The sequence below is a fragment of the Bos grunniens genome, chromosome X, assembly GCF_055505025.1.
Source record: "Bos grunniens cultivar Pamir isolate PY7600 chromosome X, Bosgru_T2T1.0, whole genome shotgun sequence".
NCBI classification, from domain to species: Eukaryota; Metazoa; Chordata; class Mammalia; order Artiodactyla; family Bovidae; genus Bos; species Bos grunniens.
Window position 1 is genome coordinate 87,891,129 of NC_141194.1, and position 27,763 is coordinate 87,918,891.

Sequence of the window (27,763 nt, forward strand, 5' to 3'; positions counted from 1 at the left end):
TAGACCCACAATCAAAGAGATAACTTTATTAGTTTCTTCTACAAGAGACAGTAATACCAACTTTTTTTAAACAGAAATCTCAGGTCATTTGAGAGGCCAAATAGATCCAAAGAAGAAAGATGATAAACAGTTAAATTAATCAAAAGGCACTACACCACAGTGGTAGTGGGCTAAGGAAGATCAAGCTACAGCAAAATCATCTCATGTTAATGTTACAGATCATAGAGCAGGAATTGAGTTTGCTTTCCAGAAAATGATGGCACAACAATCACTTGGGACCAAGTGGATAGAAGATCAGGCCAAATGGAAAGGAATAGGGACAAAAAAGAATCCAAGTAACAGAATCCAAGCAAAGGGTGATGGATCAGGCTTTTTCCTCCCAAGAAGCATTTGCTCTATGGTGGGCTGCTTCCCCTCAGGGTCCTGCCCTAGGGCTTCTCCAGCCTACAGGGGCTCAGCAACCAGATCTGGGTTCAGGTTGCCCTAGGTTCTTTTATAATTTAGTACAGACTTTAGAGAACTTATCACACATTGCAGGGGGGTGGGTGTGCTGAAGCATTCACATACAAAGTAGTCTGAGCTTCCCCAAACATATTTGGACACTCTACAAAAAGCTTTCCAAAGTCCAACATCTTGTAGCAGCCGAACAGTTAAAGCTGCAAGGCTCACAAGATCAAAGAAGCCAGGATGAGACAATACAGGTAGAAAATCCCAGCGGCTAATGTCACTCTATATTTCTCTAACGTATTTGGTTGACCAAGAAGTTCATTCAGGTTTTCCCATAAGCTGTTAAGGAACAACCCAAATGAACTTTTTGGCCAACACAATAGTAGTAACGCTCATATAACTGATGAGGGATGTAGAAAGCTACACTGCAACAAGCTGGGTCTTCTGCTGGATTTTTCATCAAATACCAAAGAAAAAAACAAGGGGTGAGGCTCACTTTATTTTTGAAAAGCCTCAGGAGTTATTCTATTATAAAGGGACATGGCTGAACAGATAGGAGACGGATTCTCCATTGTGAGTTCTCCTGATGGCTTCTGCGAGGATCATGGAGATGTCAATCACCTAGGAAGGCAAGGGGAGCATCGGGTTAGTATACAGACAGAGATGATTGACTGGTCATTGCAGACACTGATGAGCAGCCCAATGAGGGTCCTTCCTCTTAAGACTGTGCACTGTGCTGTTTCCCCAAGTGAGCCCACAACCAGCTGCTCTTCATACTCACATTTTAAATATAACCAACCGCTTAAGAAAGAGTCAAAATGCTAATGGAGGAAACACTCTTGACTCACCAAGATGGCGGTGGGCTGGCATTTAAAAACCAGTTTGAAGGTTTCACATTATGTTTGCAGGGGCTGACAGACAAGAGTGACACACACAAACGGTAAAGCATGGACCTGATGTGCATCACAAACACTGGGAGAGTCTGTTAGAACACAAAATTCTGGGTTCCATCCTCCAGAGAGTCTGAGGTCAAGCTGTTTGAATTTTTAGACACATGATCCTTCCTTTTGGGTCACAGATCCTAATGGTTAACCCTTGAGAGCAATGGAGGAAATCTTCAGAACCCACCCAGACACCTAATTCAACACATGTAATCACCTCCTAAATACTCAGGGGAGTCTTGTTTTGCAAGAATCTCAGTCTCACCTGTATTTTGGAGCAATGCTTCATCTTATCCTCCTGAGGTATGGTATTGGTGACTACTACTGCTTCAAAGCATGCATTATTAATACGAGAAATGGCTGGGCCAGAAAAGATTCCATGAGTCAGGATAGCATAAACCCTGGTGGCTCCAGCTGAGAGAAGTCTAGAGGAAAAAGGAGAGTTGATTAGGAGTAATCTTACTTGTTACTATAAAACCAAAGTTAGTGAAGAGGAATGTTTTAGTCAGCTTGCACTGCCATAACAGAATACCACAGACTGGATGACTTACACTGAATTTTATTTCTCGCTTGTTTCTGGAGGTTGGGAAGTCTAAGATCAAGGGGCCAGCAAGGTAGGTTTTGTTCTGAGACCTCTTCTCTTGGTTTGTTGGTGGCCATCTCACTATGTGCTTATGTGATCTCTTTGTGTGCACAGATTGAGAGGAGGAATGAGGTTGGGAAGAGCTCTCTGGTGTCTCTGCTTATAAGGACACCAATATCATCATGAGGGCCCCACCCTCATGCCCTCACCTAAACCTAATTACCTCCCAAAGGTCCCATCTCCAAATACCATCACACTGGGGGTTAGGGTTGAATTTTCGGGTGATACAGTTCAGTCAATAACTTATCTGAATAGGTTTGGATTAGTGTAAAAGGACTGTGGCACAGACAGCTATGCTCAACAAAATCTGTCTCTTCTTTCTAGTACACAGCTGGACACTTCCCAGCCTCCCTTGCATAGTTAGGTATAGCCAAGTGACTTACTTCTGGCTATCTAAATGTGGACAGATTCTTATAAAAAACTTCCCATGGATGATCCTCCATGCTCTTTTCCCTTTCTGGCTGGCCACAATGGAAATGTTAAAGATGCAATGCCATAAGACTGAAAGGGGCATACTTGCACTGGAGAATACCATGAACAAGTAACTTTACTGTGTTAAGGGAGCTGATCTGTTATGAGCAATTAGCATTATCTTACTAATATGATAAAAGGAGTTTTATAAATGCATACTCCAGGATCCAAGCCAGGAAATCACTCCACATACAAGTTTTGTTTTTAGCACACACATACACACACACACACATATATATATATACACATATATACACACACACACACACACTGGAGAAGAAAATTGCAGCCCACTCCAGTATTCTTGCCTGGAAAATCCCATGGATAGAAGAGCCTGGCAGGCTACAGCCCATGGGGGTGCAAAAGAGTCAGACACGGCTTAGCAATTAAACAACAACAAATATATATGAGATTTTTAAAAATTATGAGAAACAATGCTGTCCATAGTGACTTGGATTATAAGCAATGGGTAGCCACTTACAGTTTTAAAGGAGGCATGAGTGGAATCTAGTTTTAGGAAGATAAGCCAGTGGGGCAGCAATGTGAAAAATGGACTGGGAGGTAAGAGACTGGTGAATGGCAGCAGAGAAGAGAGGCAAGGTAGTTCAGAACAGTGCAGGCAAACGATGAGAAGGAGTAAGAATGAAGGAAGTAGCAGCAAAATGGTCTAGAGGTAAGGCCAGGGCTTTCAGCTTAGATAAAATATGAAAATGGGAATGTATTTCTGTCTGCTCAGGACTCTGGATTTCTTACCTTAACCTCTTTTAAAGAACTATCAAAAGTAGATTACTCAGGGAATTCCCTGGCAGTTTGGTGGTTAGGACTCCATACACTTTCACTGCCGAGGGCACAGGCTCAATCCCTGGTCAGGAAACTGAGATCCCACAAGCCACAAAATATGGTCAAAAAAAAGTACAATACTCAGAGAGATAAGATAGTTTTTTGGAAATACAGTGGTGATAGTTGCACAACATTGTGACTATAACTAATGTCACTGAGCTGCACACTTAAAAATGATTAAAATGGGGAATTTCCTGGTAATCCAGTGATTAGGACTCTGTTTTCAGTGCTGTGAGCATGGGTTCAATCCCTGGTCAGAGAACTAAAATCCCACAAGCTGCACGACACCGCCCCCCCCAAAAAAAAAAGTTAAAATGTCAAATTTCATGTTGTATACAGTCTAGCACAATAACAAGGAAAAATAAAACTAAGAAACTAGAGAAAAAAAAGTAAGAATACTCATCAATTTACATGCATTGCAATTCAAGCCTAGGGTGACAAAACAGTCAGTTAGAATTCCCTAAACTGAGTTGCAAAGAAAATCAACAGGCTTAGGGCAGTCAGGCAGTAGTTTTTCACGTCCAGCGCCCAGCCCCACCAGCAGGCACTCACTTGTCAGCTGCATGGCAGATTGTGCCACAAGTGTCAGCCATGTCATCCACGAGGATGGCCACACGGTCCTTCACGTCTCCTACGAGCACCATGCGGTCCACTTCATTGGCCTTCTTCCGTTCTTTGTGAATCAAGGCAAAGTCCACATTCAACCGGTCTGCGATGGAAGTCACTCTGCAACATAGGGTATTCACAGGTAAAACCTCACTTAAAACCACTGTGTGTGTGTATCTTAAGACAAAGAAAGGAACTAAAGGACGGACTTATTTTCTAGGTGAGAATACTCCATGAAACTCAACAGGTCCCAGGGTTGGAAGAAAGTAACTGCAATTAATTGGCATCACAAATTGGGTTTCATAGACTAATGCCTCCATACTCCAAGATGTAGATGCCTCCCACATCCTAAGAGCAGTTTATGAATTATTAGTCAAACTTAGATTAAAATTCACTCTGGGTTACAGTAGGAGATAGACAATTCTCACCAATCCCAGGAAGCAGTATAATGAATGCTAGGGCATGTTCATTTACTGGACTGGCAGCAGAAGTGGAGAGATATACGACTTGGTTAACTAATGCCAGGAGTGTAGATGGTCCCATTATGACATGCAAATGTGGTGAGAAGTGAACCTGAATTTGGGGGGAGAGAAGCAGTGCCCAGCCTGTTCTGTTGTGCCCTCATCACACTCAGTTCAGTGATCTACCAACTGTCATTGTCAACTGTACCTGGACACCAAGCTTGGGAGTTCCTTTAATGACTGCTAGAAAGAAAGTTATACCAATTAAGCAGGCAAACTGGGCATCTTGCTGTACAGACCAAAGGATTTCCAAATCAAAACAGAATTCCTTTTGTTTAAATTACAAGGTAATACAAACCAGACTAGAAGGTGGGATAGAAGACAAATCTGTCTGGTGACAAAGTACCACGTAATCTCTCAATCAGCAATGACTGCTGCCTGTGACATCTGTGGCCACATTCCACCCTGCCATCTTGTTATATGTGAAGAGGCCTGTGCTTTGGGCTTTGTTTTTTAATGTAGTGCTGATCCAACCAAGTATCAAGTCCTATTTCCCTTGTGACTATGCTCACATATTTTGAGTTTGTGCAAAATATGGGAGAAGCTGTGACCATGTAATAGAGAACAGACAAGACCTGGACCACAACCTAGGCAGCATCTGCACCTGACCTAAACGACCCATATCCTGTGTGCTCTCCACCCCCACTGTGCAGGCACATAACATCAAGAGCTACCAATCTGCTTGGAATGATTACTTAGATGAGGCAAATGCATGATCACTTAGTTCAAGCATCCTAAGCCATCCATACTCAGTGGCCAACAAACTCAGTGACCGACAAAGTGTAAAGGGCTCAAAAAAGTCACTCCCTATATCCTTGAGGGGAGAACTACATGCAAGTCACAACTGCACAGGCATTTCTACCTAGTCCCCAAACCCTGCCAAGACAGATGTGATAGCCACTCACTTTGAAAAGATTCCATCACTAAAAGAAAATTACAGGACTTCCCTGGTTAACAATCTGTCTGCCAATGCAGGGGACATGGATAGGATCCCTGGTCCAGGAAGATTCCACATGCCTCAGGGCAACTGAGCCCACGCACCACAACTACTGAACCTGTGCTCCACGAGAGAAGCCACCACCACGAGAAGTCCACACAGCACAACTAGCCCCCACTTGCCACAACTAGAGAAAGTCCGAGAGCAGCAATGAAGACCCAGTACAGTAATAAATAATTTAAAAAAGAAAACAGTAAACAAAATTATGGAGCAATAAACCATCTACTGAAGGCAGTTTTTCTATACCCAACTTTGGAAAGAAAATTGTGCTTGATTACTTATTTCAAATGAGACTGTTTGCTCAGTCTCTGTAGAAGATGATCTTCACAAGTATGACAACCACTGTGAGGGGATGTGTTTTAGGCTCTATCTCTAGTATTACAGATGGTAACTAGCAACAACAAGGGACTCGCAAAGCCATGCATCTGGCTGGAGAACAGAACTCAAGCTCTCAGCTTATCAGTTCTGTTGAAGTTCCTGAAATAAAGAGGTCGTTGAGAAATAGTCATTGAAAATTTGAATGGCTTTTGCAAAGATGTGAATTGGCATTTCCTAATCATCTGTGTTTTGTAGCTCTTCATTCTATTTCCACAACAAGAAGAACATGTGTCACACTTCTGAATGCATTACTAATGAGTGAGCCACTAAGGAAATGAAAAGCTCTTAGTCTGTACCACGTGAGCTGAAGCACTGCAACTAGCGATCCCTGGCAATCAGTTTGTTTCGAATGTTCAGCGCTTGGCTTAAATAAAATCACCACACTTTCTTTTCCGTCCTGCTTAGTATTCTAATTCAAAAGATCAAAATGGTTTAACCAACAACATTAAGAGATATGTAAAAGCTTGTGCATGAGTGCTAGGCTGCTTCAGTGTGTCCGACTGTTTGTGACCCTCTGGACTGTAGCCTGCCAGGCTCCTCTGTCCATGGGATTCTCCAGGCAAGAATACTAGAGTGGGTAGCCATGCCCTCCTCTGAGGGATCTTCCTGACCCAGGGATTGAACCCATGTCTCCTGCATTGAAGGCGGATCCTTTACCGCTGAGCCACAGGGGAAGTCCATGTAAAAGCTTACTTGTTCACTATCATCATGGGTTTTGATAGCAAGTGGCATTCATTAGAAAATCAAATTGCCTCCTCCTCCTAATGGGTCATAGTGCTGTCACTGACCCTGCAGTGCTGAGTCACTAATGGGTTTTGGTCAAGCCCATGATCCCAGACTATTTTGTGCCCCTCTGCTGCTATCTTATCTTTCAGGCAGTGACTCAGATCAGTAAAAGAGTGAGTAAAACCATATCCAGCCTGTGTCCTAAGCTATCAGAACATCCAAATACTTAAAAACTGTTGCTTCTCAGTATCTTGTAATCACCTATACTGAAAAAGAATTGGAAAAAGACTTTATATATATGTAGTCTTTATAGTCTTTTTCAGACCACTTTGCTGTATACTTGAAACTTAACACTGTAAATCAACTATACTTCAAGAAAAGAAAAACTCAGTTCAACAATAAAAGATCACTTTCTGACACAACTGTCTGAAAACTTTCCCCAGTACATTGGGAATAATATGAATTTCAACCATACCTCTTTGCTCCTCCAGCATCAGGTGAGACAATTGTGCAGTTCCTCCACTCAGAGATGTTCTCCCTTATCCACTTGAGGACCGCTGGCTCTGCATACAAATTGTCGACTGGGATATCAAAAAAGCCCTGCAGAAAGAAAGAACCTGGGTCAGTTTGGCTTGTTTTCCTTCTCTTCCATTTACAAATAATGAACACAAAGAGAATAGTAACTTGCCCAAAGAATATTTTACTGGAACATTCAAACTGATCCAAAAACATGCCTGGTATGGCAGACTGTAAAAGCAGACTCCTAAAGTGTGGGTTGTGCAAGAAAGCCCAGCCACAAAGTGAGCCCCCGGCTAACCCACAACTGACCATAGACACATGAACAAGCTCCTGAGGAAAACACCCAAGTCCAGCCAAGATCAGAAATACCCAGCCAATGTGCAGACCCACAGGGTAATACATACTTACTACCTTCTGCCACTCAGTGTTGGGCTGGCTTGTTAAGAGAGCCAAAGCTAACTGGTAAACCAGTTAGAGATGCTATGGTATATAAACCTAGTGGAAGGCATTTATAATAAATGGTCACAGTAACTAGTAGTCAGGAGATTTGTGTTCTAATACTAGTTGCTACAGATTTGTTGTACTTCACAACTAATCTGTCCCTCTTCTATAAAATGGCTGTATAATCATCTGGCCTATATCTCACTGAATTCCCAGAAGCCTCCAAAGATAATGATTTCAAAGTCTCTTTAAAAAGTATCAACTATAAGGTAGTATTCTGCTCCCCAAACTCTTTTAATGCTAGAAAGTAGGCTCCAACATCTATAGATCTAAATTTAATGATGACAATAACAACTCCCATTTATTTCATATCTTTCATGAGCCAGGTGTTTCACTATGAATTTTACATCTTGTTTGATACTCACGATAACAAAGCAGTGTGTATTCAGAGAAGTTAAATAACCTGCCCAAGGTTACAAAATTTGTAAGTGTCAGAGCCAGTATTCAAACTCAGATTGATGCCAAAGCCTACTACGCTCTTCCCAGAATCCCAAACTGCCTCCCTGTACAACCAGCCCACATGACTAAGACCATAAACTATGCTTCAGTTGAGGATGTTGAAAATGTCATCAATGTCTAGTTTATCTGAGCTGTACTTGGGCAGTTTTTGCTTCCCTGTGATTTTCAGCATTCAGTCCTCTCTAACCCCATGTCTAATCCCTAATAATCCCTAAGCTAATATTTAGCTCCCAATGATACCTGAATTTGAGAAGCATGAAGGTCCATGGTGATAATATGATCCGCGCCTGCTACAGACAGCATATTTGCAACCAGCTTGGCTGAGATTGGAGCCCGGCTCTAAATGGAGGGAAGGAAAGAGGAAAAAAAGCCAATCTGAAAAACAATTCATTTGCTCAGGAAGCATTTATTTATTGTATACCTATTGTGTTTAAGGCACTGAGCTAACAGAAAATTCATACAAAGTGACATAGCCACTGATTTTCACTTCATCACAATCTGGCACAAATAGGAAGTGGAATATCATTTTTCCAAATCAGGATACATACATCAGAAAAAACCTTCCCAATGTTTCACTTTCTTCATGTATATATTTTCAGCCTATTCAAGTCTTTCCAATGCTCAATTATTTATATTAGGCAGACTGTATACAAATTTTTTTGAAAGAATTGTATTAAAATCTCTTTTAAGACATACATACTCAAACCTGTACAACATCTAACATGTCAACATTTAAAGGCACATCAAAGGATGAAAAGTATAGTTTTATTTTATTAATTACACCACTCCCCTTACTCATCCGGAGGCCCAACTTCCAGTAACCTCAATCCCCTTAAATAACAGGTAAACACACCTGACTGCACCATAAAATAACAAGGCCCATGTCCTACACTCTACTCCTTCAGTCAGTTCAGTCCCTCAGTCATGTCCAACTTTTTGCCACCCCATGAATTGCAGCAAGCCAGGCTTCCCTGTCCATCACCAATTCCCAGAGTTCACTCAAACTCACATCCATCGAGTAAGTGATGCCATCCAGCCATCTCATCCTCTGTTGTCTCCTTTTCCTCCTGCCCCCAATCCCTCCCAGCATCAGAGTCTTTTCCAATGAGTCAACTCTTCGCATGAGGTGGCCAAAGTACTGGAGTTTCAGCTTTAGCATCATTCCTTCCAAAGAACACCCAGGGCTGATCTCCTTTAGAATGGACTGGTTGGATCTCCTTGCAGTCCAAGGGACTCTCTAGAGTCTTCTCTACCACCACAGTTCAAAAGCATCAATTCTTCGGTGCTCAGCCTTCTTCACAGTCCAACTCTCACATCCATACATGACCACAGGAAAAACCATAGCCTTGACCAGACGAACCTTTGTTGGCAAAGTAATGTTTCTGCTTTTGAATATGCTATCTAGGTTGGTCATAACTTTTCTTCCAAGGAGTAAGCATCTTTTAATTTCATGGCTGCAGTCACCATCTGCAGTGATTTTGGAGCTCAAAAAAAAATAAAGTCTGACACTGTTTCCCCGTCTATTTCCCATGAAGTGATGGGACCAGATGCCATGATCTTCGTCTTAGCAGCACTGTATTCTATTGAAATAAAAATATCTAGGCTTCTCCCAGGTATTGTACATATTAATAAAATTTGGGCACCAATGACCATGGACCAGCAAAGTTTTACCTGTATGCTTTATCTTCTAATACTCCAAAGAAGGTGAGGTGTGCGTGTGTGTATTCATGTAACAGACTTCAAGTTATACGAAGAGGTCACAACTATAACCAAGAGGGTCCCAGAGGATCTACCAGTTTAAAAAAATACTCTGCTCCATGGGAGCTTGTGCTTAGTCTTACTGATACAATGAAAAAAATATCACTGAGTTAGCCAAAAGTCACATATGTATGACTGGGATAAAACAGACAGACTGCAAATGTGTTGCTTTATACAAACCAATCACATCAATTGTTTAGAAAATCAGGTAATGCCTAAGATAAAAAAATAATATCCTCTAAACATACATTTGATAATTAAGGAAGGTTTTTTTGACTTTGGGCAAGTGCTCCTGCTTCTCCTGATTTAAGAAAAGAAAGAATTAAAAAAAAAAAGAGAGAGATTCCACTCCTACCTTATCCTTCTTATCCTGCCGGGCATAAGGGAAGCATGGGATGACTGCAGTAACCCGGCTGGCTGAAGCAATCTTGCAGGCATTAATCATAATCAAAAGTTCCATGAGATTGTCATTGATTTCACCGCAGCCACTCTGAACAATGTAGACATCTTCTCCACGAACACTTTCTCCGATTTCCACACTATAGGAAAAGGAAGGACAACAAAAACAGATTTTAAAGCACTATACTGTACATCTACAGTAAGGTCTAAAAGTCACAGCTTCCCCACTAGTATGCTATGAATGGATTACAGGAGATTCCCCTGGAGGAGCCCCTGTACCAGAAACTGTGTACTGCCTGTTTACTCCAGTGTACTATACCTGTTTTTATAGGTGACACGACATGAAAAAAATTGGCTAAGGTACTTAGTAATTGGACCATAATTTCAGTAAGCAGGCTGTATCTCATTTCATATGTGTGAATGCAAATTAGATACAGCATCTATGACTGTCATCAGTATATAATAAAGGAATCAGAAAACTCATACAAGGAATGAATCACTACTGTTTTAGAATGATGCCTTCTACAGAAGACCGTACCACGTCTACCACACTGGCAGTTCACTGAACAAATGTTCATATGCCAGTCACTGTGCTAGGTGCCAGGGACACGATGGAGAACAGACATGGTCCTTGCCTTCATTCTATGCTAACTGTACGCTGGTCCAATTAGTAAGTCTTATTTTAAAAGAATTCCATAGGAAGTTACTCTAATTATGGAGTAAAGCTATATTTTACTATAAAATAGTAAAATATTTTATTTACTATATTTAATATTTTATTTTATTTTATTTTATTACTTTAAATAAAATTTTATTTTATTATTATATATTTTATTATTTTAAATAAAATATTTTATTTACTATAAATATTTAATATTTATTTACTATAAAATGCAAGTTTTAATATTTGTACTTGGATCCTTACCAAAAATAACTTCTTAAAAATAACCTCAGTGATACCTCAAAGCAAAACCATTTCCCCAATTAATATCGTAGGTGACGAGGGGGAGAGGGGGGTGTGTGGGTATATGTACGTGCATGCTTGTGTAGCAAGTAGATCACAACAGTTAATAACCTGTACTGATGAAGAGGAAAACTTCAACAGGACATAATTCCATTGTCAGAAGCTGATATCAGAGATAATTATTATTTAAAACTTATTTGTTCCCAATCCAAGTAACAGTTGTAAGGATCCTACTTTTTAAAAGAATGGGGTTACTTTATATTGTAAAGCAAGAAAAATAAAAGCAAATGGTAAAAATCAAACCAGAAACCAGTTAGAACAGGGATGCTGAAATTCACAGTAGTCCAAACAAAGACAAAAACATATTAGTCTGGAATATCTGGAGAGAAACCTTCAGGCACTGAAAAATGGGCAAAATGAACCCAAAATAAGCAGAAGGAAGAAATCAGACATAAGAGCAGAAACCAATGAAACAGTAAAACAATAAAGAAAAACCACTGAAACAAAAAGCTCTTGGTGGGGGGGGGAGGAATCAATACAATTGATAAACCTCTAGAAAGGCTGACCTAAAATAACTTTACAAGAGAAGCTTACCAAACATTTAAAGAATTAACACGAATTTGGGGGACTTCCCTGGTGGTCCAGTGGCTAAGACTCCAAGCTGCCAATGCAGGGGGCCTAAGTTAGATCCCTGGTCAGGGAACTAGATCCCACATGCCCCAACTAAGGCCTGACACAGCCAAATAAATAAATAAAAACTGATTTTTGCGTAATCTTTTCAAGAAAATAGATGAGAATACTTTGCAACTCATTTTATGAGGCCACTTATTACCCAGATACCAAAGCCAGACAAAGGCAATATAAAAAAAGAAATCTACAGAGGAGGAGGAAGACAAAAATGGGTGTGGTTGCAACAGGGCAACAGGGAGGATCCTTGCGATGACAGAATGGTTTTGTTTTTCGTTGACTCTATCAATGTCAATATCTTGTGGTTGCATTATACAACAGCAACAGCCAAGAAAACTACAGTTTGGAAAAACTAGAGTTGGGAACCTTGGGAAAACTGCATAATGGGTACACAGGATCTCTCTGTGTTATTTCTTACAATTCCATGCTAATCTAGGATGACTTCAAAATTCTATTTTAACAAAATGTGTATTGTTATACCTTGTGTATACTTGAGTAAATTACTGCAACCCTCAGTGAAAGCTGAGGTCATAAAAGTACTGGGTTGACCAAACAGTTCGTTCGGGTTTTTCTGTAACATTCTATGGAAAGAACTTTTTGGCCAATCCAATATATCTTAAAACAGGCACTTCTGTAGTAAGTCAAAAGAAACTAGTTCGATTGTATCAATATTTTCTGAGAAATGAGTTCTAGTTTGAGGTTAACTTGAGTAGTAGCTCATCTGGAAAAATATTTTCTCCCCAGTTTACTAGGCATCAGTCAAACCGTCTTCCTTTACATTCCTTGATTCACCCTTTCCTGCCTTTGCACACATATTCCCACTATCTGGAATGCTCTACCTGCAACTAACTCATTAATTTCTTAGGTCTCCAATCAAAATATCATTTCTGACCATCTTAATACAAGTGACTTCCTTAAGAACCTATAACATTAAAAATGACTTTAAAAATATCAACCAATTGCACTGTGTGAACCTTATGTGCATACTAATTCAAGCAACTGTTAAAAAAACCACATTACTGTTAATTTGTTTTAGGCGAGAAAATGGTATTGTGGTCAATGATATGTATGCAGATGATATGACAGAATATCGAGGTTTGCTTCAAAATAATCCAATTATGGGGAGTGTGGCGAGGTGGAATATTAGATGAAACAAGATTAGCCATGAATTGATAACTGCTGAACCAGTACTGGAGTTTCAGCTTCAATATCAGTCCTTCCAATGAACACCCAGGACTGATCTCCTTTAGGATGGACTGGTTGGATCTCCTTGCAGTTCAAGGGACTCTCAAGAGTCTTCTCCAACACCAAAGTTCAAAAGCATCAATTCTTCGGTGCTCAGCTTTCTTTATAGTCCAACTCTCGCAACCATACATGACTACTGGAAAAGCCATAGCTTTGACTAGATGGACCTCTGTTGGCAAAGTAATGTCTCTGCTTTTTAATATGCTGTCTAGGTTGGTCATAGCTTTTCTTCCAAGGAGCAAGTGTCTTTTAATTTCATGGCTGCAGTCACTATTTGCAGTGATTTCAGAGTCCAAGAAAATAGACACTCACTGTTTCCATTGCTTCCCCATCTATATTCAATGAAGTGATGGGGCCAGATGCCATGATCTTAGTTTTCTGAATGTTGAGTTTTAAGCCAGCTTTTTCATTCTCCTTTTTCACTTTCATCAAGAGGCTCTTTAGTTCTTCACTTTCTGCCATAAGGATGGTGTCATCTGTGTATCTGAGATTATTGATATTTCTCCCGGCAATCTTGATTCCAACTTGTGCTTCATCCAGCCCAGTGTTTCTCATGATGTACTCTGCATATAAGTTAAATAAGCAGGGTGACAATACACAGCCTTGACGTACTCCTTTTCCTATTTGGAACCAGTCTGTTGTTCCATGTCCAGTTCTAATTGTTGCTTCTTGACCTGCATACGGATTTCTCAGGAGGCAGGTCAGGTGGTCTGGTATTCTCATCTCTTTAAGAATTTTCCACAGTTTGTTGTAGTGTTGGAGAAGACTCTTGAGAGTCCCTTGGACTGCAAGGAGATCCAACTGGTCCATCTGAAAGGAAATCAGTCCTGAATATTCATTGGAAGGACTGATGCTGAAGCTGAAACTCCAATACTTTGGCCACCTGATGCAAAGAACTGACTCATTGGAAAAGGCTCTGATGCTGGGAAAGATTGAGGGCAGGAGGAGAAGGGGACGACAGAGGATGAGATGCTTGGATGGCATCACCGACTTGATGGACATGAGTTTGAGTAAGCTCCCGGAGTTGGTGATGGATAGGGAAGCCTGGCGTGTTGCAATCCATGGGGTCACAGAGTTGGACACGACTGAGCTAATGAACTAAACTGAACTGGGTGATGGGAGGAAGGTACCATCCTTGCAAGGTAGGAAGATCATTTATTCTACTTCTGCAGGTATGTTTGAAATGTTCTATAACTGAGTTAAATAAATAAAGTGACTCTCCCCAGGCATTCTCTCATTATCCTGGTTATTCTCTGCAGAACACATCACAGTTTCTCATCACCTTGTATTTTGCGCACTTGTTTATCTGTCACCCTTACTAGAATGCAAGCCAGCCCCATGAAGGCAGGAACCGGATCTGTCATGCCCAACCGGCCATTGTCAATAACACAAAGAAAGAATGAATACCACTCAGGATTAGGATGCCCCTTGAGTCTGCTCACTTTAAGGCAGAATATGAACCTTCTGCACGCCTGCTGTTGTGAATTCAGAAGACAGTTGATTGTCCCTCACAAACTAACTCACCTCACACTAGAGGTAAGTGGGTCCAACATGTTTCTTCAAAAGGTTTTAACAGATCTGCTCATCCCTTTAACAGATACTCAGCTGACAGATATTTAATGGGGGTGGAACTACAACCTGATGAGTTCACCAGGATTTGATGGCTACAAAGAATTTTATGGTGGGATCCTGAAACAGTGATGCCAAGGAACATAATGAGCCAAACATCAATTTTGTGGACCCTAAGACATAGTTGAACAGACATCTATTAATCACCAAGATCAGCCTTAAGAAACAACTAATGTGGGCTTCCCTGGTAGTTCAGTGGTAAAGAATCTGCCTGCCAATGCAAGAGACTTGAGTTTGATCTGGGAAGACCCCACATGGGGTGGGGCAACTAAGCCCACGCACCACAACTACTGAGCCCACCTGCTGAAACTACCGAAGCTGCAAAGCCTAGAGCCCAGGCTCCACCACCACAATGAGAGGCCCGCGCACAACTAGAGCCCAGCACAGCCAAAAATAATACATTTTAAAAATTATTAAAAAAAAAAAAAAGAAAAGCAACTAAAGGGACTTCCCTGGTGGTCCACACTCCCAATGCAGGGAGCCCATACTCAATCCCTGCTCAGGGAACTAGATCCTCCATGGCACAACTAAAGAGCCCACATGCTGAAGAAGACTGAACATCTGTGTGCCACAACTAAGACCTGGTGCAATCAAATAAATATTTTTAAAAAAGAAAGAAAGAAACAACTAAATCTGTCGGCAACGTCAACTACGCTAATGCCAAAATTGCTTTCGGGAGACGCTGTTCTAAATTCAAATGGGCACGCAGGAGGAGACCAGGGAAAGCTTCCTGGAAGAACAACTTGCATGTTGTCTAAAAGTAGGCCCAAGAGCACTACTGTCCAATGTGGGAGTCACTGGCCTCGTGTGGTTATTGAGCACCTGGATGTGGCTACTGCAACTGAGGAAGGGAACTGAGATGCGAAGTAATATTAACACCATACCTTCCTGTAAAGACAGTAAAAAAATTTTAAATGTATTGATTTTTATATTGATTATATGTTAACTTAAAAAAATACCACTCAAATGGATAGAATTCAGTAACACCTGTGGAGCTAAGCCTGCTCTGCAAGTTCCTCACTGAGGAGGGCCAAACAAGAGGCCGAGGGAGTTTCAAGGTACTTCCAAATCTCCTTTACCAACACTGCCTGCCCTTTGAGAGGTTCCAGGCTAAGAGTCCCTTCTATGCTTTATGGTGCACAACTCTATGGTCCTGACAAAGTAGTATTTCAAATATCTGAGCAACTTCAAAACTCAAGAAAATTTTAGTCCTGCCCACTGTCATCCCCACTACATCATCTCCTTGTCCAAGACCAAGCTCTCCACTTCTCTGGGGGAGAATGAAAGTCAGGCACATTGATTGCCCATAAAGCCAATTGGATCTTCCATATCTGGTATAGGAAGCCTATGGCTCTCGTTTGAGTCAAGAACACTAAGAGAATCATCTGTGCTCCATTCACTCACCAGTCAGACTGCTGGATTAGGAGCCAGGAAAGAGCAGTTTGACAATTGATCTAAGACAGTATAAGGGACAGGCTAATTATCTACTACTCTAAAGCTGTCTTTTTATCAAATAAGGCCAGAAAGCAACATACCTAACACCATGGTGGCTTATCTCTTTTTAACAAATGCCTCCACTATCAAAGTCAATATAAAAAATTGCTTACATTGTTCATTATGTTACTGGGTATCATTATTTAAGGATCCCACCCAAAAACTTCAAAAAATTGTGTGTCTGGAAGTAGTATCTAAAGATTGTTATGAAAATAAAAATTACATAATTTACTGTACAAGCCTTTATGCCTTTATCCCTTTGGCTGCCAGGAAGCCAAGGGATACAGTTAAAGTAACACTAAATAAACTTCAGTAATCACTTTATGCCAAATTCTTCACATAGTTACTATAGTCCTTTGTTCTAATAGGCTTCTGCTGTACTTATCTAACTTTTTGTACCTGTGAGCATCATGAAACACTAAACCTTTCTTGAAAGCAGGCAAGGTATTAATTACAAAATTAAATTTTCACTGCCAACTTGTACCACTTTTGTATTATATCACCTAAGGATAATCAACCAACAGTGCGGCCGTTTCCCAAAGCCAAACTTAGGACTAGCACTTACCTTTCAAGCACAGGAGGATGTTATGACCAGACATGCATTTAATAACTAGAAAAAGTTATTTAACTATATGAAAAATAAAAGTAGCATATGTAAATTAGGACACTGTCCTTGTTTTACGGTATGCAATTCCAATCTCACTAATCAAGACCAATCTTTTCCTCCAGTTAGTACTATGATGTACTTTCATAAAGTCTTTTTCAAAAGCCCAGGAACTACACTTAGATTATACAGCTTGGTCAATGAACAGTTCAATGAATCCTCAAAAAACCTTAATATTATTCTTATGGTTTCCTCTAAGTCTCAGAGATAATAAGTTAGGCAGTGATGTATGGCAGAAGAATTGATGGTGTGCCTGAAACCTGTTTGCTTTTAAACCAGGTAGGAAGACCTGGTTTAGCAACTGAAAGGTAACACTTCTTGCTCTTTCCCTCTAGCTAATGGCTGCTGCTGCTGCTAAGTCACTTTAGTCGTGTCCGACTCCATGCAACCCCACAGACGGTGGCCCAACAGGCTCTTCCATCACCAGGATTCTCCAGGCAAGAATACTGGAGTGGGTTGCCATTTCCTTCTCCTAGCTAATGGCATGTCCTCCAAATTGGCTTTGGGCCAGTGATTCTCTCAGCTGTTCTGGGGAGGCCAGGTGACTAGCTCCATCCATTCCATTTAAACATAAAACAGAAAATAAAGTGAATTTAAAAATGCCTTTTAATTGGTGGTATTTTTAAGAAAATCTCAAGAATTTAGATGGGTGCTGGCACATGCAAAACAAGGATTAACTATAGGAAAATCCTAGGTAACCAAGGTTAGTCACCGCCCTTTCAGCCTATCTAGAGTAACCAAATAAAACAAAGTTATTTAACAATATTGAAGAGAATTGAATCCAAACATTCAGTATATATCTTTTTGCCTTTTCATACTGTTCATGGGGTTCTCAAGGCAAGAATACTTAAGTGGTTTGCCATTCCCTTCTCCAGTGGACCATGTTTTGTCATTGGAAAAGCCCCGATACTGGGAAAGATTGAAGGCAGGTGGAGAAGGGGACGACAGAGGATGAGATGGTTGGATGGCATCACCGACTCAATGGACATGAGTCTGAGCAAGCTGCGGGAGTTGGTGATGGACAGGGAAGCCTGGTGTGCTGCAGTCCATGGGGTCACAAAGAGCTAGACATGACTGAGTGACTGAACTGATTTAGTACATATAATAAAAAAAGAAAAAGACCCAGGGGACTTCCCTGGTGGTTCAATGGTTAAGAATCTGCCTTACAATGCAGGGAGTGCAGGTTAGATCCCTGATTGGGGAACTAAGATCACATGTGCAGCAAGGCAACTAAGCCCACGCACCACAACAAAGAGCCTGCATGCTGCAACTAAGACCCGACACAGCCAAAATAGTTCCGAAAAAGAAAGAAACAGAATCACATACAAAGAACCAACCAGTGGTTACCAATGAAGAAGGGAAAGGGGGGAAGATAAGGGTAGGAGATTAAGAGTACAAACTACTGTGTATAAAATAAGCTAAAAGGGTATTTGTACAACACAGGGAATATAGCCAACATTTTATAATAACTATAAATGGACTATAACATTAAAAAATTATTTATCACTTTGTTGTACACCTGAAACCTTATATAAATACTGCATGTCAACTACACCTCAGGTAAAAAACTTAATACATTCAGAAGTTCCAAAATCCAGATAAATATTGTATCAGCAAAAAAATTAAAGGACTTGCCCCAGAGGTGGGCAAGGTACCCTCTGAATCGTAGTTCCTTCATCCATAAAATGGAGATTGTAAGAGTAATCTCTTACAGCAGTGTTGAGGGGATTAAATGTGAAATGTGTATAAAGTACTCAGCATAGGAACTAGCACATTTTAAGCACTCAGTATTTATTATTATTAGTATCACCATTACTAATAGCAGAAACTTGTTCAACTTTTTTGGAGATCAATTTGGCAATAAGTATTAAAAAGCCTGAAAAGTAGTGTATACCTTTTAACCTAGTAATTCTAGAGATCCAGGAGTTTTCATTTAAAAGCATTAGATCAAAAATTATAAATATTGAATAGGGACTTGGTGATCTAAAATTATAGTAAAATCATGACAAGACTGTACAGCTATTTAAAACAATGGAGACTAAATATTAAGAGAAGTGTTCAAAATATAGTGCTGAGTGAAGAAAGCTATAAACAATATGCCATACTTTTTTGAAAAAGTATATAAACACACAAACACCTGGAAGGTCATAAACTCAAATGTGAACCGTTTGTCTTGGGTGGTAGAATTATTTGGGACATCTTTTATCCTATATTCCCCACATTTTTTGCAATACCATCACCATCCCTTACCAACACTGAGAATCTGTTAAGACAATGTTCCAAGAATTTTACTCCCATCTCATTTAATTGTCACAAAAGACTCTAAAAAACGTGTATGCTCAATCATGTCCAACTCTTTGAGACCCCCATGGACTGTAGCCTACCAGGCTTCTCTGTCCATGGGATTTTCCAGGCAAGAATACTGGAGTGGGTTGCTATCTCCCCATCCAAGGGTTCTTCACGACCCAGGGATGGAATCCGAGTCTCCTGCATTGGCAGCTGGATTCTTTATCACTGAGCCACCTGGGAAGCCCATATTTATTATTTTAAAGTTTTATAGAGCCATTCCCTTGGTCTTCAAACCTAGGTCTTCCACATTGCAGGCACATTCTTTACTGTCTGAGCCACCACAATACTCTGGGTAGATAATATTTTACAGGTGAGATTACTGAGGCAAAGAAAGGCTTAGGATTCAAATCCAGCTTCTCTGACTCCAGAGCCGGAACCCTCAATCTCTTTCATAGCTATCTGTGTGCCATACACCCACATATATGTATGCATGTTTCTCCTTAAAAACTTGACAGCAGGAACTCCCTGGTGGCACAGTGGTTAAGAATCTGCCTGCCAATGCAGGGGACATCGGTTTGATCCCTCCTGAGAAGATACCACACACCACGAGGCAACTAAGCCCATGTGCCACAACTACTGAGCCCACGTTCTAGAGCCCGGGAGCTGCAACAACTGAGTCTATGTGCCCCAACTACTGAAGCCCTTCTCTGACAACAAGACAAGCCACCGTGATGAGAAGTCTGTTCACAGCAATGAAGAGTAGTGCCCCCACCCCACTCCCCTGCCAACTGCTACTCGCTGCAAATAGAAAAAGCCCACTCACAGCAAGGAAGACCCAGCGCAATCAAAAATTAATTAATTAAAAAAAACTGGACAGCAAAGGATGATCCTGACTTCACGAGAAAACTACTCAGGAGAGCATCAACCCCTGAGATTGTGCCAAATTGCAGCAAAACAGTCTCATCTGAGGATGGGCTCTGCAGTTCCCCATCTAATGACCCATAGCACCCACTGTGGGTAGGGGCTATCCTGTCCATGACCTTTAGATCCCAGAGTCAGGGCAGCAATTACCACTTCTGCACTGCAGAAAAGCCAAAGGTTGGGGGAGGGAGGTGAGGGGAAGCTCCATCAGCAACATATTCGATTATGTTCAATGAAGATTTCAGAACATCTAAGGAGCCAAAAAGCTAATGATAAAGCCAGAAACAAAGCAACTGAACCAGTCAGCAATTTTCCACATTGTGCTTAATCTTATCCAGTGTTTCCAAGCATGTTACTGTCTGGTTATTTAAAAATGAAATCAGCCTTTTAGCTCAGTCTCAGTAGACTGGGACTCCAGACAATTTTAGAGAAATCAATCAGTAGACCACTAAACTGTTCTCCTCCTCCCCTCTCCCAATTTAGCCTCAGGTTCTGATGTGGTGCACTAGGCAGAGGGTGCACAGGGAAAATAAAGTCTTTGTATTTTTCCTGGAAGCATAGAAAAAAGATTTAATAGTCACAGTTCTCTAGGGAACAACAAAAAACCTCCAAATGAAAATCATTCTGGTCCCCTAGCTATACTGCCACTTGCAAAGTCTGGTCCCGTTTTATTACAGCCCATGAGTCATAATGGTGTGGTTAAAGCTAAAGACAGCAGCTTGGCGAGCCTTTCGACTAAGGTATTGTCTGGTTACAGAGGGCATCAGGGCTTGCACCATCATTTGCATCACAACCAATGGCATGATGATCAAGCATCCAGAAGGAAGCTGTCCACTACAGATGAATGCTTTTACCAGCAGGGTCTACAAAGGACAGGGGAAGTTACACTTTGGGAAGAGAAAAGGAAAACAAAAGCACTTAGGAAAAAATGTTCAAGGCAATCTTCACTAATTTAACTGACTCATTAGGTTTGGTGTGAATTTTCCCCTTAATAGAGGACTGACTGTGGGTACTGCTCTGACTTGATCAACAGGGTAACAACAAAACACAGAAAAACACTTATCAGAACCAGAAGATTCTAGATTTAGATGGAAGTGGTACTGAAAGGATTTGGTGACCAAGTTATCTCTAAGATGGCCCCAAGGTTCAGGAGCATGGTGGAAGTGGGGGGAGGGAGCAAATGTAATCAGCAAAGCAATGACAAAAAAGTCATTGCAATTAACTATGCATTTCCAGCCTTCCACTCCATTATCTTTCTTCTATTATCTTAATATTCAGGGATAAAAATGTTTCTTAAATCCCCCACACATTAGAAGAGGGCAAGTTCAGGATAGACTTTGGTTCTGAAAAATATGCTTTTGCACTGTTTTACAAACAGCTATGCTTGGGAAGATCAAGGATTCCAGAATTAAGGTTCCCTATTATTTTCTGGATGGCTCAAACCAAGATGCTGGCAATCGGGATGCAGTTAACGCATCATTTTATTCAAGCGACTAGATTTAACTTCGAGTTTAAAGATGTGAAAATTCAACACTCGCCAATCTAAGGAAGTCCTCAGTATTAATTTTGGCGCCCTCAGCACATGATGTCAAGTTCCCTCAACAGTAAATCCGATCAACACGGTTTCAAATTGAAAAGCTGCTTCTCAGACGCTAGGGGAAACACCACGAGGGTTCAGTACGCAGTAAGATCTCCCAAGCGAGCCGGTCTAAGAGCAGAAGAGAACCCAGTCTGGATGGCTCAACAGCTAAGCGGCAAAGCCACGTGTCCCCACCGCGGAGCCTAGGCGTTCTTCCCCTCTAGCCGCTCTAGGAAGCCACCATCCCCGCGTTGGGTCCTCCGGCGATTGGCGTCAAACCCAGTAGCTTCGCCTCCTGCTCCATCTTGACTCCACCCCACCTCACAGTGAGAATGAACGTGACCCTCCCGCGAGAGGTAAAATAACGGAAACAGCCCGTGAGGCACGCTCGTCACAGAGCTGCCCCTTCCCCCCAAACCCGGCCCTTTGGAACTCATGCTGTGACCTCATCCCCCTACCCTCGGTTGCCCTGGCCTCTCCGGCAGGTGAGGCCGGTCGGCGTCCCAACTTCATCCTCACCAGGTCTCCTGGTTGCTGAATTTCTTAGTCACCACCTTGCCCAGTTCCAGGCCCAGGCGGTCGGCAATCTTCTGGGATAGGTCCTGGTGGGAGCTGCCGCTGAAGATTTTGATATTCGGCATCTTGGCCAACTACCCTAGGCTCTCTTTGCTTAACGATCACTGGTGCTGCCTCCGAGACCCGAACCGAGTCGGCCCTGAGACTCAGTACTAAGCACTCGCGTTTCTACTCCGCCATCTTACATTCCCGCCCGGTGCGCGGCTCTAAATCGCCCAGCGCTGGGTAGGCGGAGTCAGAGAGGAAGTTAACACCCAGCCCTCTCCGATTGGCTGAGCGCTAGCGGGGGGGGCGGGTCCTTGTTGTAGTTCCGCCTACCCCCGACTGTCTCGAGGATTGACTGGAGGCCCTGAAGGGGGCGAGGCTAACGAATCGCCCCGCCCCCTGCAGCGAGGCAGTTGGGGAGGGCAGAACGCCTAGAAGCCCGGGTTCGGATGAGGGTGGAGGGATGCTGGTGACGCGTAGGGCCAGATCTTTCCTGCAAGCGGGAAATCAGCCACGCTTTTTTTTTTTTTTTTCCTTCAGCACCTGAAAGTAAGCCTGGCTCTGGTTTACAATTCCTTTTTCTTTTCTTTTTTACAGTTTCTTTTAAAAATATCTATTTCTCAGGATAGCAGCCGCAGTTCTGAACATGATTTTTATCTTTTTGTAAGGATGGAGCTGAACTTAAAGCATGATTGCCTCACAGACAGACGCCCATAGCACAGGCTCATCCAAAGGGCACACCGGTAATTTCACTATCCCCTGTGCCTGATAGACAAGTCCCAAGGGGTAAGTGACTGAGGGCAAGCTACCTGAGTCATCCAGAGACACTGCAAGAGAAGTCACATTTCGTTTTTAGCACTGGGACCAAGTACGTTCAAACAGGTGCTGGAGTATGGATTTTCCACAATATCTGGGTGATAAATGGTCTGATTTATCTGACCCTTGGAAAGGAAAGAAAGTACAGTATACTTATAGGACTTCAGATAAAGATCCCCGAAGGAGTCAGAAAACCTAGTTTTTGGTCCTATCTGCCTGATGTTATCCTCAGCATCATATTCTACCTGTTGCTAATGTGTTGTTTTACACCACTATTTTATTACTTGTGTGATGATACCAGCTAATTAGACCAAAGACAGCCTTTATTCTCACACCACATTTTCATTAAGCATATCCCAAACATGGGTTAGAAGTAAGACAAAACTCATGTAATTTTAGAATCATACAATTTTAGTTAGAAGTGCCATAATACTCATAACTACAAGCTGTAAAAATAGAAGGGACTTCAGAAATCATCTAGTCTACTAGCTTCATTTTACATACGGTTGAAACGGAGACCAGACATGGAAAGGAATTTGTCCAAGTGGCAAAGGCAAAAAATATTTCAGGCAGCACCCTAGCTTTCTCTTCCTGCCATTTTCAGCAGTGCCCACAGAGGACCTCTCCTTCTGATCTTTTGTTATAATGTTATGAGTTCAGAAATTCAATATAAGCCCAGGAGTACAGGAATACTTGAAGAAGGAAGTAGACTACAGGCAGAATATTAGCAGTGTTCCATCACAATTCATTCATCAAATATTTACTGAGTGCTTCATTGCATACAAGGCAGCATACTAGGCATTGAGGGGACTATAAAATATTTGCCTCCAGGGAATTTGCTCATTCAATATTTATTGAAATTTTTGTTGAATTCTTCTAATGTACCAGGCCCTGTTCTGGGCACAAGAATGCAGTAGTAAACAATCAGAAACCCCTGCTCTCATAGAGTTTACATTCTCAAACAATAAACATGTAAGTGAAGAAACTGTGTAATATATCAAGTGGTGATAAACCATATGGAGAAAAATCAGGGGAAATGTGCCATGGTGCTTGTGGAGGAAAGGGAGAGTCTAATTTCAAGTAGGGGAGTCAGAGAAGGCCTATCTGGGAAGGTGACATTTGAGCAAAGACCTCATGGAGATAAAGGAATGAGGCCTGTTGGTATCTGGGACAAGCAGAAGGCACAGCAAAAACTCTAGGGAAGGAGTGCACCTAACTTGTAAGACTAGTTAGTTAGTAGACTAAACTACTCACAGACTAGTAAGGAGATTGGTGTGTCTGGTACAGAGTGAATATTGGGACCACAGGGGTGGAGCACACCTGTAAGAGAAAATAAGATCAGTGAGATAAGAGTGATTGGTGGGAAGATGTCAACCATGTAGGACTGTGAAGATCATTTAAAGGATTTTTGCTATTACTAAGTAAGGGTTTTTACCAAAGAATGCCATGAGCTGACTTCTTTCTTAAAAGGAATAGAGTGTAAGCAACAAGCCTTTGACTGTGTGGATCACAATAAACTGTGGAAAATTCTTCAAGAAATGGGAATACCAGACCACCTGACCTGCCTCTTGAGAAACCTATATGCAGGTCAGGAAGCAACAGTTAGAACTGGACATGAAACAACAGACTGGTTCCAAATCAGAAAAGGAGTACGTCAAGGCTGTATATTGTCACCCTGCTTATTTAACTTCTATGCAGAGTACATCATGAGAAACGCTGGGCTGGAAGAAGCACAAGCTGGAATCAAGATTGCCAGGAGAAATATCAATAACCTCAGATATGCAGATGACACCACCCTTATGGCAGAAAGTGAAGAGGAACCAAAAAGCCTGTTGATAAAAGTGAAAGAGGAGAGCAAAAAAGTTGGCTTAAAGCTCAACATTCATCATGGCATCTGGTCCCATCACTTCATGGGAAATAGATGGGGAAACAGTGGAAACAGTGTCAGACTTTATTTTTTTGGACTCCAAAATCACTGCAGATGGTGATTGCAGCCATGAAATTAAAAGATGCTTACTCCTTGGAAGGAAAGTCATGACCAACCTAGATAGCATATTGGAGAAGGCAATGGCACCCCACTCCAGTACTCTTGCCTGGAAAATCCCATGGATGGAGGAGCCTGGTAGGCTGCAGTCCATGAGGTCGATGAGGGTCGGACACGACTGAGCGACTTAACTTTTACTTTTAACTTTCATGCATTGGAGAAGGAAATGGCAACCCACTCCAGTGTTCTTGCCTGGAGAATCCCAGGGATGGGGGAGCCTGGTGGGCTGCCATCTATGGGGTCGCACAGAGTCGGACACGATTGAAGTGACTTAGCAGCAGCGGCAGCAGATAGCATATTCAAAAGCAGAGACATTACTTTGCCAACAAAGGTCCGTCTAGTCAAGGCTATAGTTTTTCCAGTGGTCATATATGGATGTGAGAGTTGGACTGTGAAGAAAGCTGAGAGCCGAAGAATTGATGCTTTTGAACTGTGGTGTTGGTGAAGACTCTTGAGAGTCCCTTGGACTGCAAGGAGATCCAACCAGTCCATTCTAAAGGAGATTAGTCCTGGGTGTTCTTTGGAAGGACCGATTCTAAAGCTGAAACTCCAATATTTTGGCCACTTCATGCGAAGAGTTGACTCATTGGAAAAGACTCTGATGCTGGGAGGGATTGGGGGCAGGAGGAGAAGGGGACGACAGAGGATGAGATGGCTGGATGGCATCACCAACTCGGTGGACATGAGTTTGGGTGAACTCCAGGAGTTGGTGATGGACAGGGAGGCCTGGTGTGCTGTGATTCATGGGATTTCGAAGAGTCAGAGACTGAACAAGATAAGAAGCAGAGAGTCCAATTAGGAGATGACTTCCTAGTAAAGAAGATGAGACATTTATACAAATATTTAAGACACAGTACAATTTAATACACTACCTTACAGAACTCTGTGTTCGGGTAAAGAGCAAGGTGCTGTAACCTAGACCCTAAAACACAGTGGCTCAAAGAACACAGACTATTTCTCTCTTGTATAACATGCTCCCAGGCTGATGGGACCATTCTGCTCCATGCTATGTCATGAGCACATCCACCTTCCAGTCTGTGGGAAGGAGGAAAGAGAAGAGGTCCAGAGAAGGGATTTCTTTTTAATCAAGTCACGTGGAATTTCCCAGATGGTGCTAGTGGTAAAGAACTCGAGTGCCAATGCAGTAGACGTAAGAGACACAAGTTTGATCCCTGGGTTGGGAAGATACCCTGGAGGAGGGCATGGCAACTCCATATTCTTTCCTGGAGAATCCCATGGACAGAGGAGTCTGGCGGGCTACAGTCCCTGGGGTTGCAAAGAGTCAGACTTGACTGAAGGGCTATGGAAATTGCTCATTTCATTTTCCATCACATCCCTTTGGAATGAGCTTAGTCACATGGCAAGAGCTTAGTTGCAAGTCACACCTACCTGCAAGAAAGACTAGGAAATGTCTTATACTCAGGATGCAGAGGAAAAAGGGATTTTGGAGGTACAACTAGACATGCAACCCAAACAAAGTGATAATGCAGACTCTGGTAAAAAATGTCTCCTCTACCTGGGATATCCTGAGTCTTTCTGGCAGTGAAAGCACATGAGCTAGGCCTTGAAGGATGGGCAGGGTTTTGGCAGTGATGAAATAAAATTCATATTTTGTGTCAAGACAAAATTCTTCTCTGCCCATCTGGGACTCCTCCTTCCCTTTTAGTGTGTATTATTATTATTAACCAGACCTCTCTAGAAGATAAACTTCCTTCTCATTCTTGTGATGGGTCATGATGACCCACTACTCACTTTGTATGCACAGATCAGGATTATGTAAGCTGTCAATCAAACTGTGATTTGATGTATAACTCTATGTCTCAGGGAGGCCTGGCGTGCTGCAGTCCATGGGATCACAAAAAGTCAGCTATGACTGGACAACTGAAAGTGAAGTCGCTCAGTGGTGTCCAACTCTTTGCGACCCCATGAACTGTAGCCTGCCAGCCTCCTCCATCCATGGGATTTTCCAGGCAAGAATCTTGGAGTGGTTTGCCATTTCCTTCTCCAGGGGATCTTCCTGACCCTGGGATTGAACCTGGGTCTTCCACATTGCAGACAGACTCTTTACCATCTGAGCCACCAGGGAATCCCTGACCGGGCAACTGAACAACAACAAATGTCTCAGAAACTTATATAACTGCTTTGACCTGTGATGGGCAGAACAGTCCTTAGTGCTGTCTGAAAGACTGTTTCCCAGATTACAATCCTCAGGTTGGCTTGAATAAAATTTTTCATTCTTTCTTAGGTCGATTGTTGATTAATTTTTTTGCTGACAGCAGACAATGATTGGGAGGAGGTGGTTCTCCCCTGACAAGAAGAAAAGGTGAGGAAGTAGATGTGTTGAAGAAAGGTAAGTAGTCTGCCTTGACTAGCATATCAGGTACCATATTGATTTTATTCTGCAGGTGATGGGAAGCCATTTCCTATTCTGGAATAAGGGAATGACATGATCATAATTGTGCTTTTGGCAAGTTTAACTGTGTGGGTTAATAATAGGGAAGAGAAGATTGGAGGCAGGCAAACCAGCTTGGGAGGGTAAGTTAGTAATGTCCTTAATTGGGCCAGTAGCTGTAGGTTTAAGAAGAGGGATGAGAGATGTAAATCTCAACCTTTTGGATGTCATGGACCCCTTGGAGAACTTTATGAACACAAGGGATCTTCTCC

The 27,763-nt window shown here is 41.9% G+C and overlaps 1 protein-coding gene across 1 annotated transcript; it reads right to left on the reverse strand.

Annotated features, from left to right (window-relative positions):
- PRPS1 (phosphoribosyl pyrophosphate synthetase 1) lies at window positions 1-22,437 on the reverse strand. Its single transcript, XM_086386690.1, has 7 exons — window positions 22,198-22,437; window positions 10,163-10,346; window positions 8,290-8,388; window positions 7,046-7,170; window positions 3,895-4,068; window positions 1,654-1,813; window positions 1-1,068 (listed from the first exon to the last, which is right to left on the reverse strand). The coding sequence occupies exons 1-7, from the start codon at window positions 22,317-22,319 to the stop codon at window positions 976-978; spliced, it is 957 nt and encodes a 318-aa protein (XP_086242816.1). The 5' UTR covers window positions 22,320-22,437; the 3' UTR covers window positions 1-975.
- Between the last annotated feature and the right edge of the window lie 5,326 nt (window positions 22,438-27,763).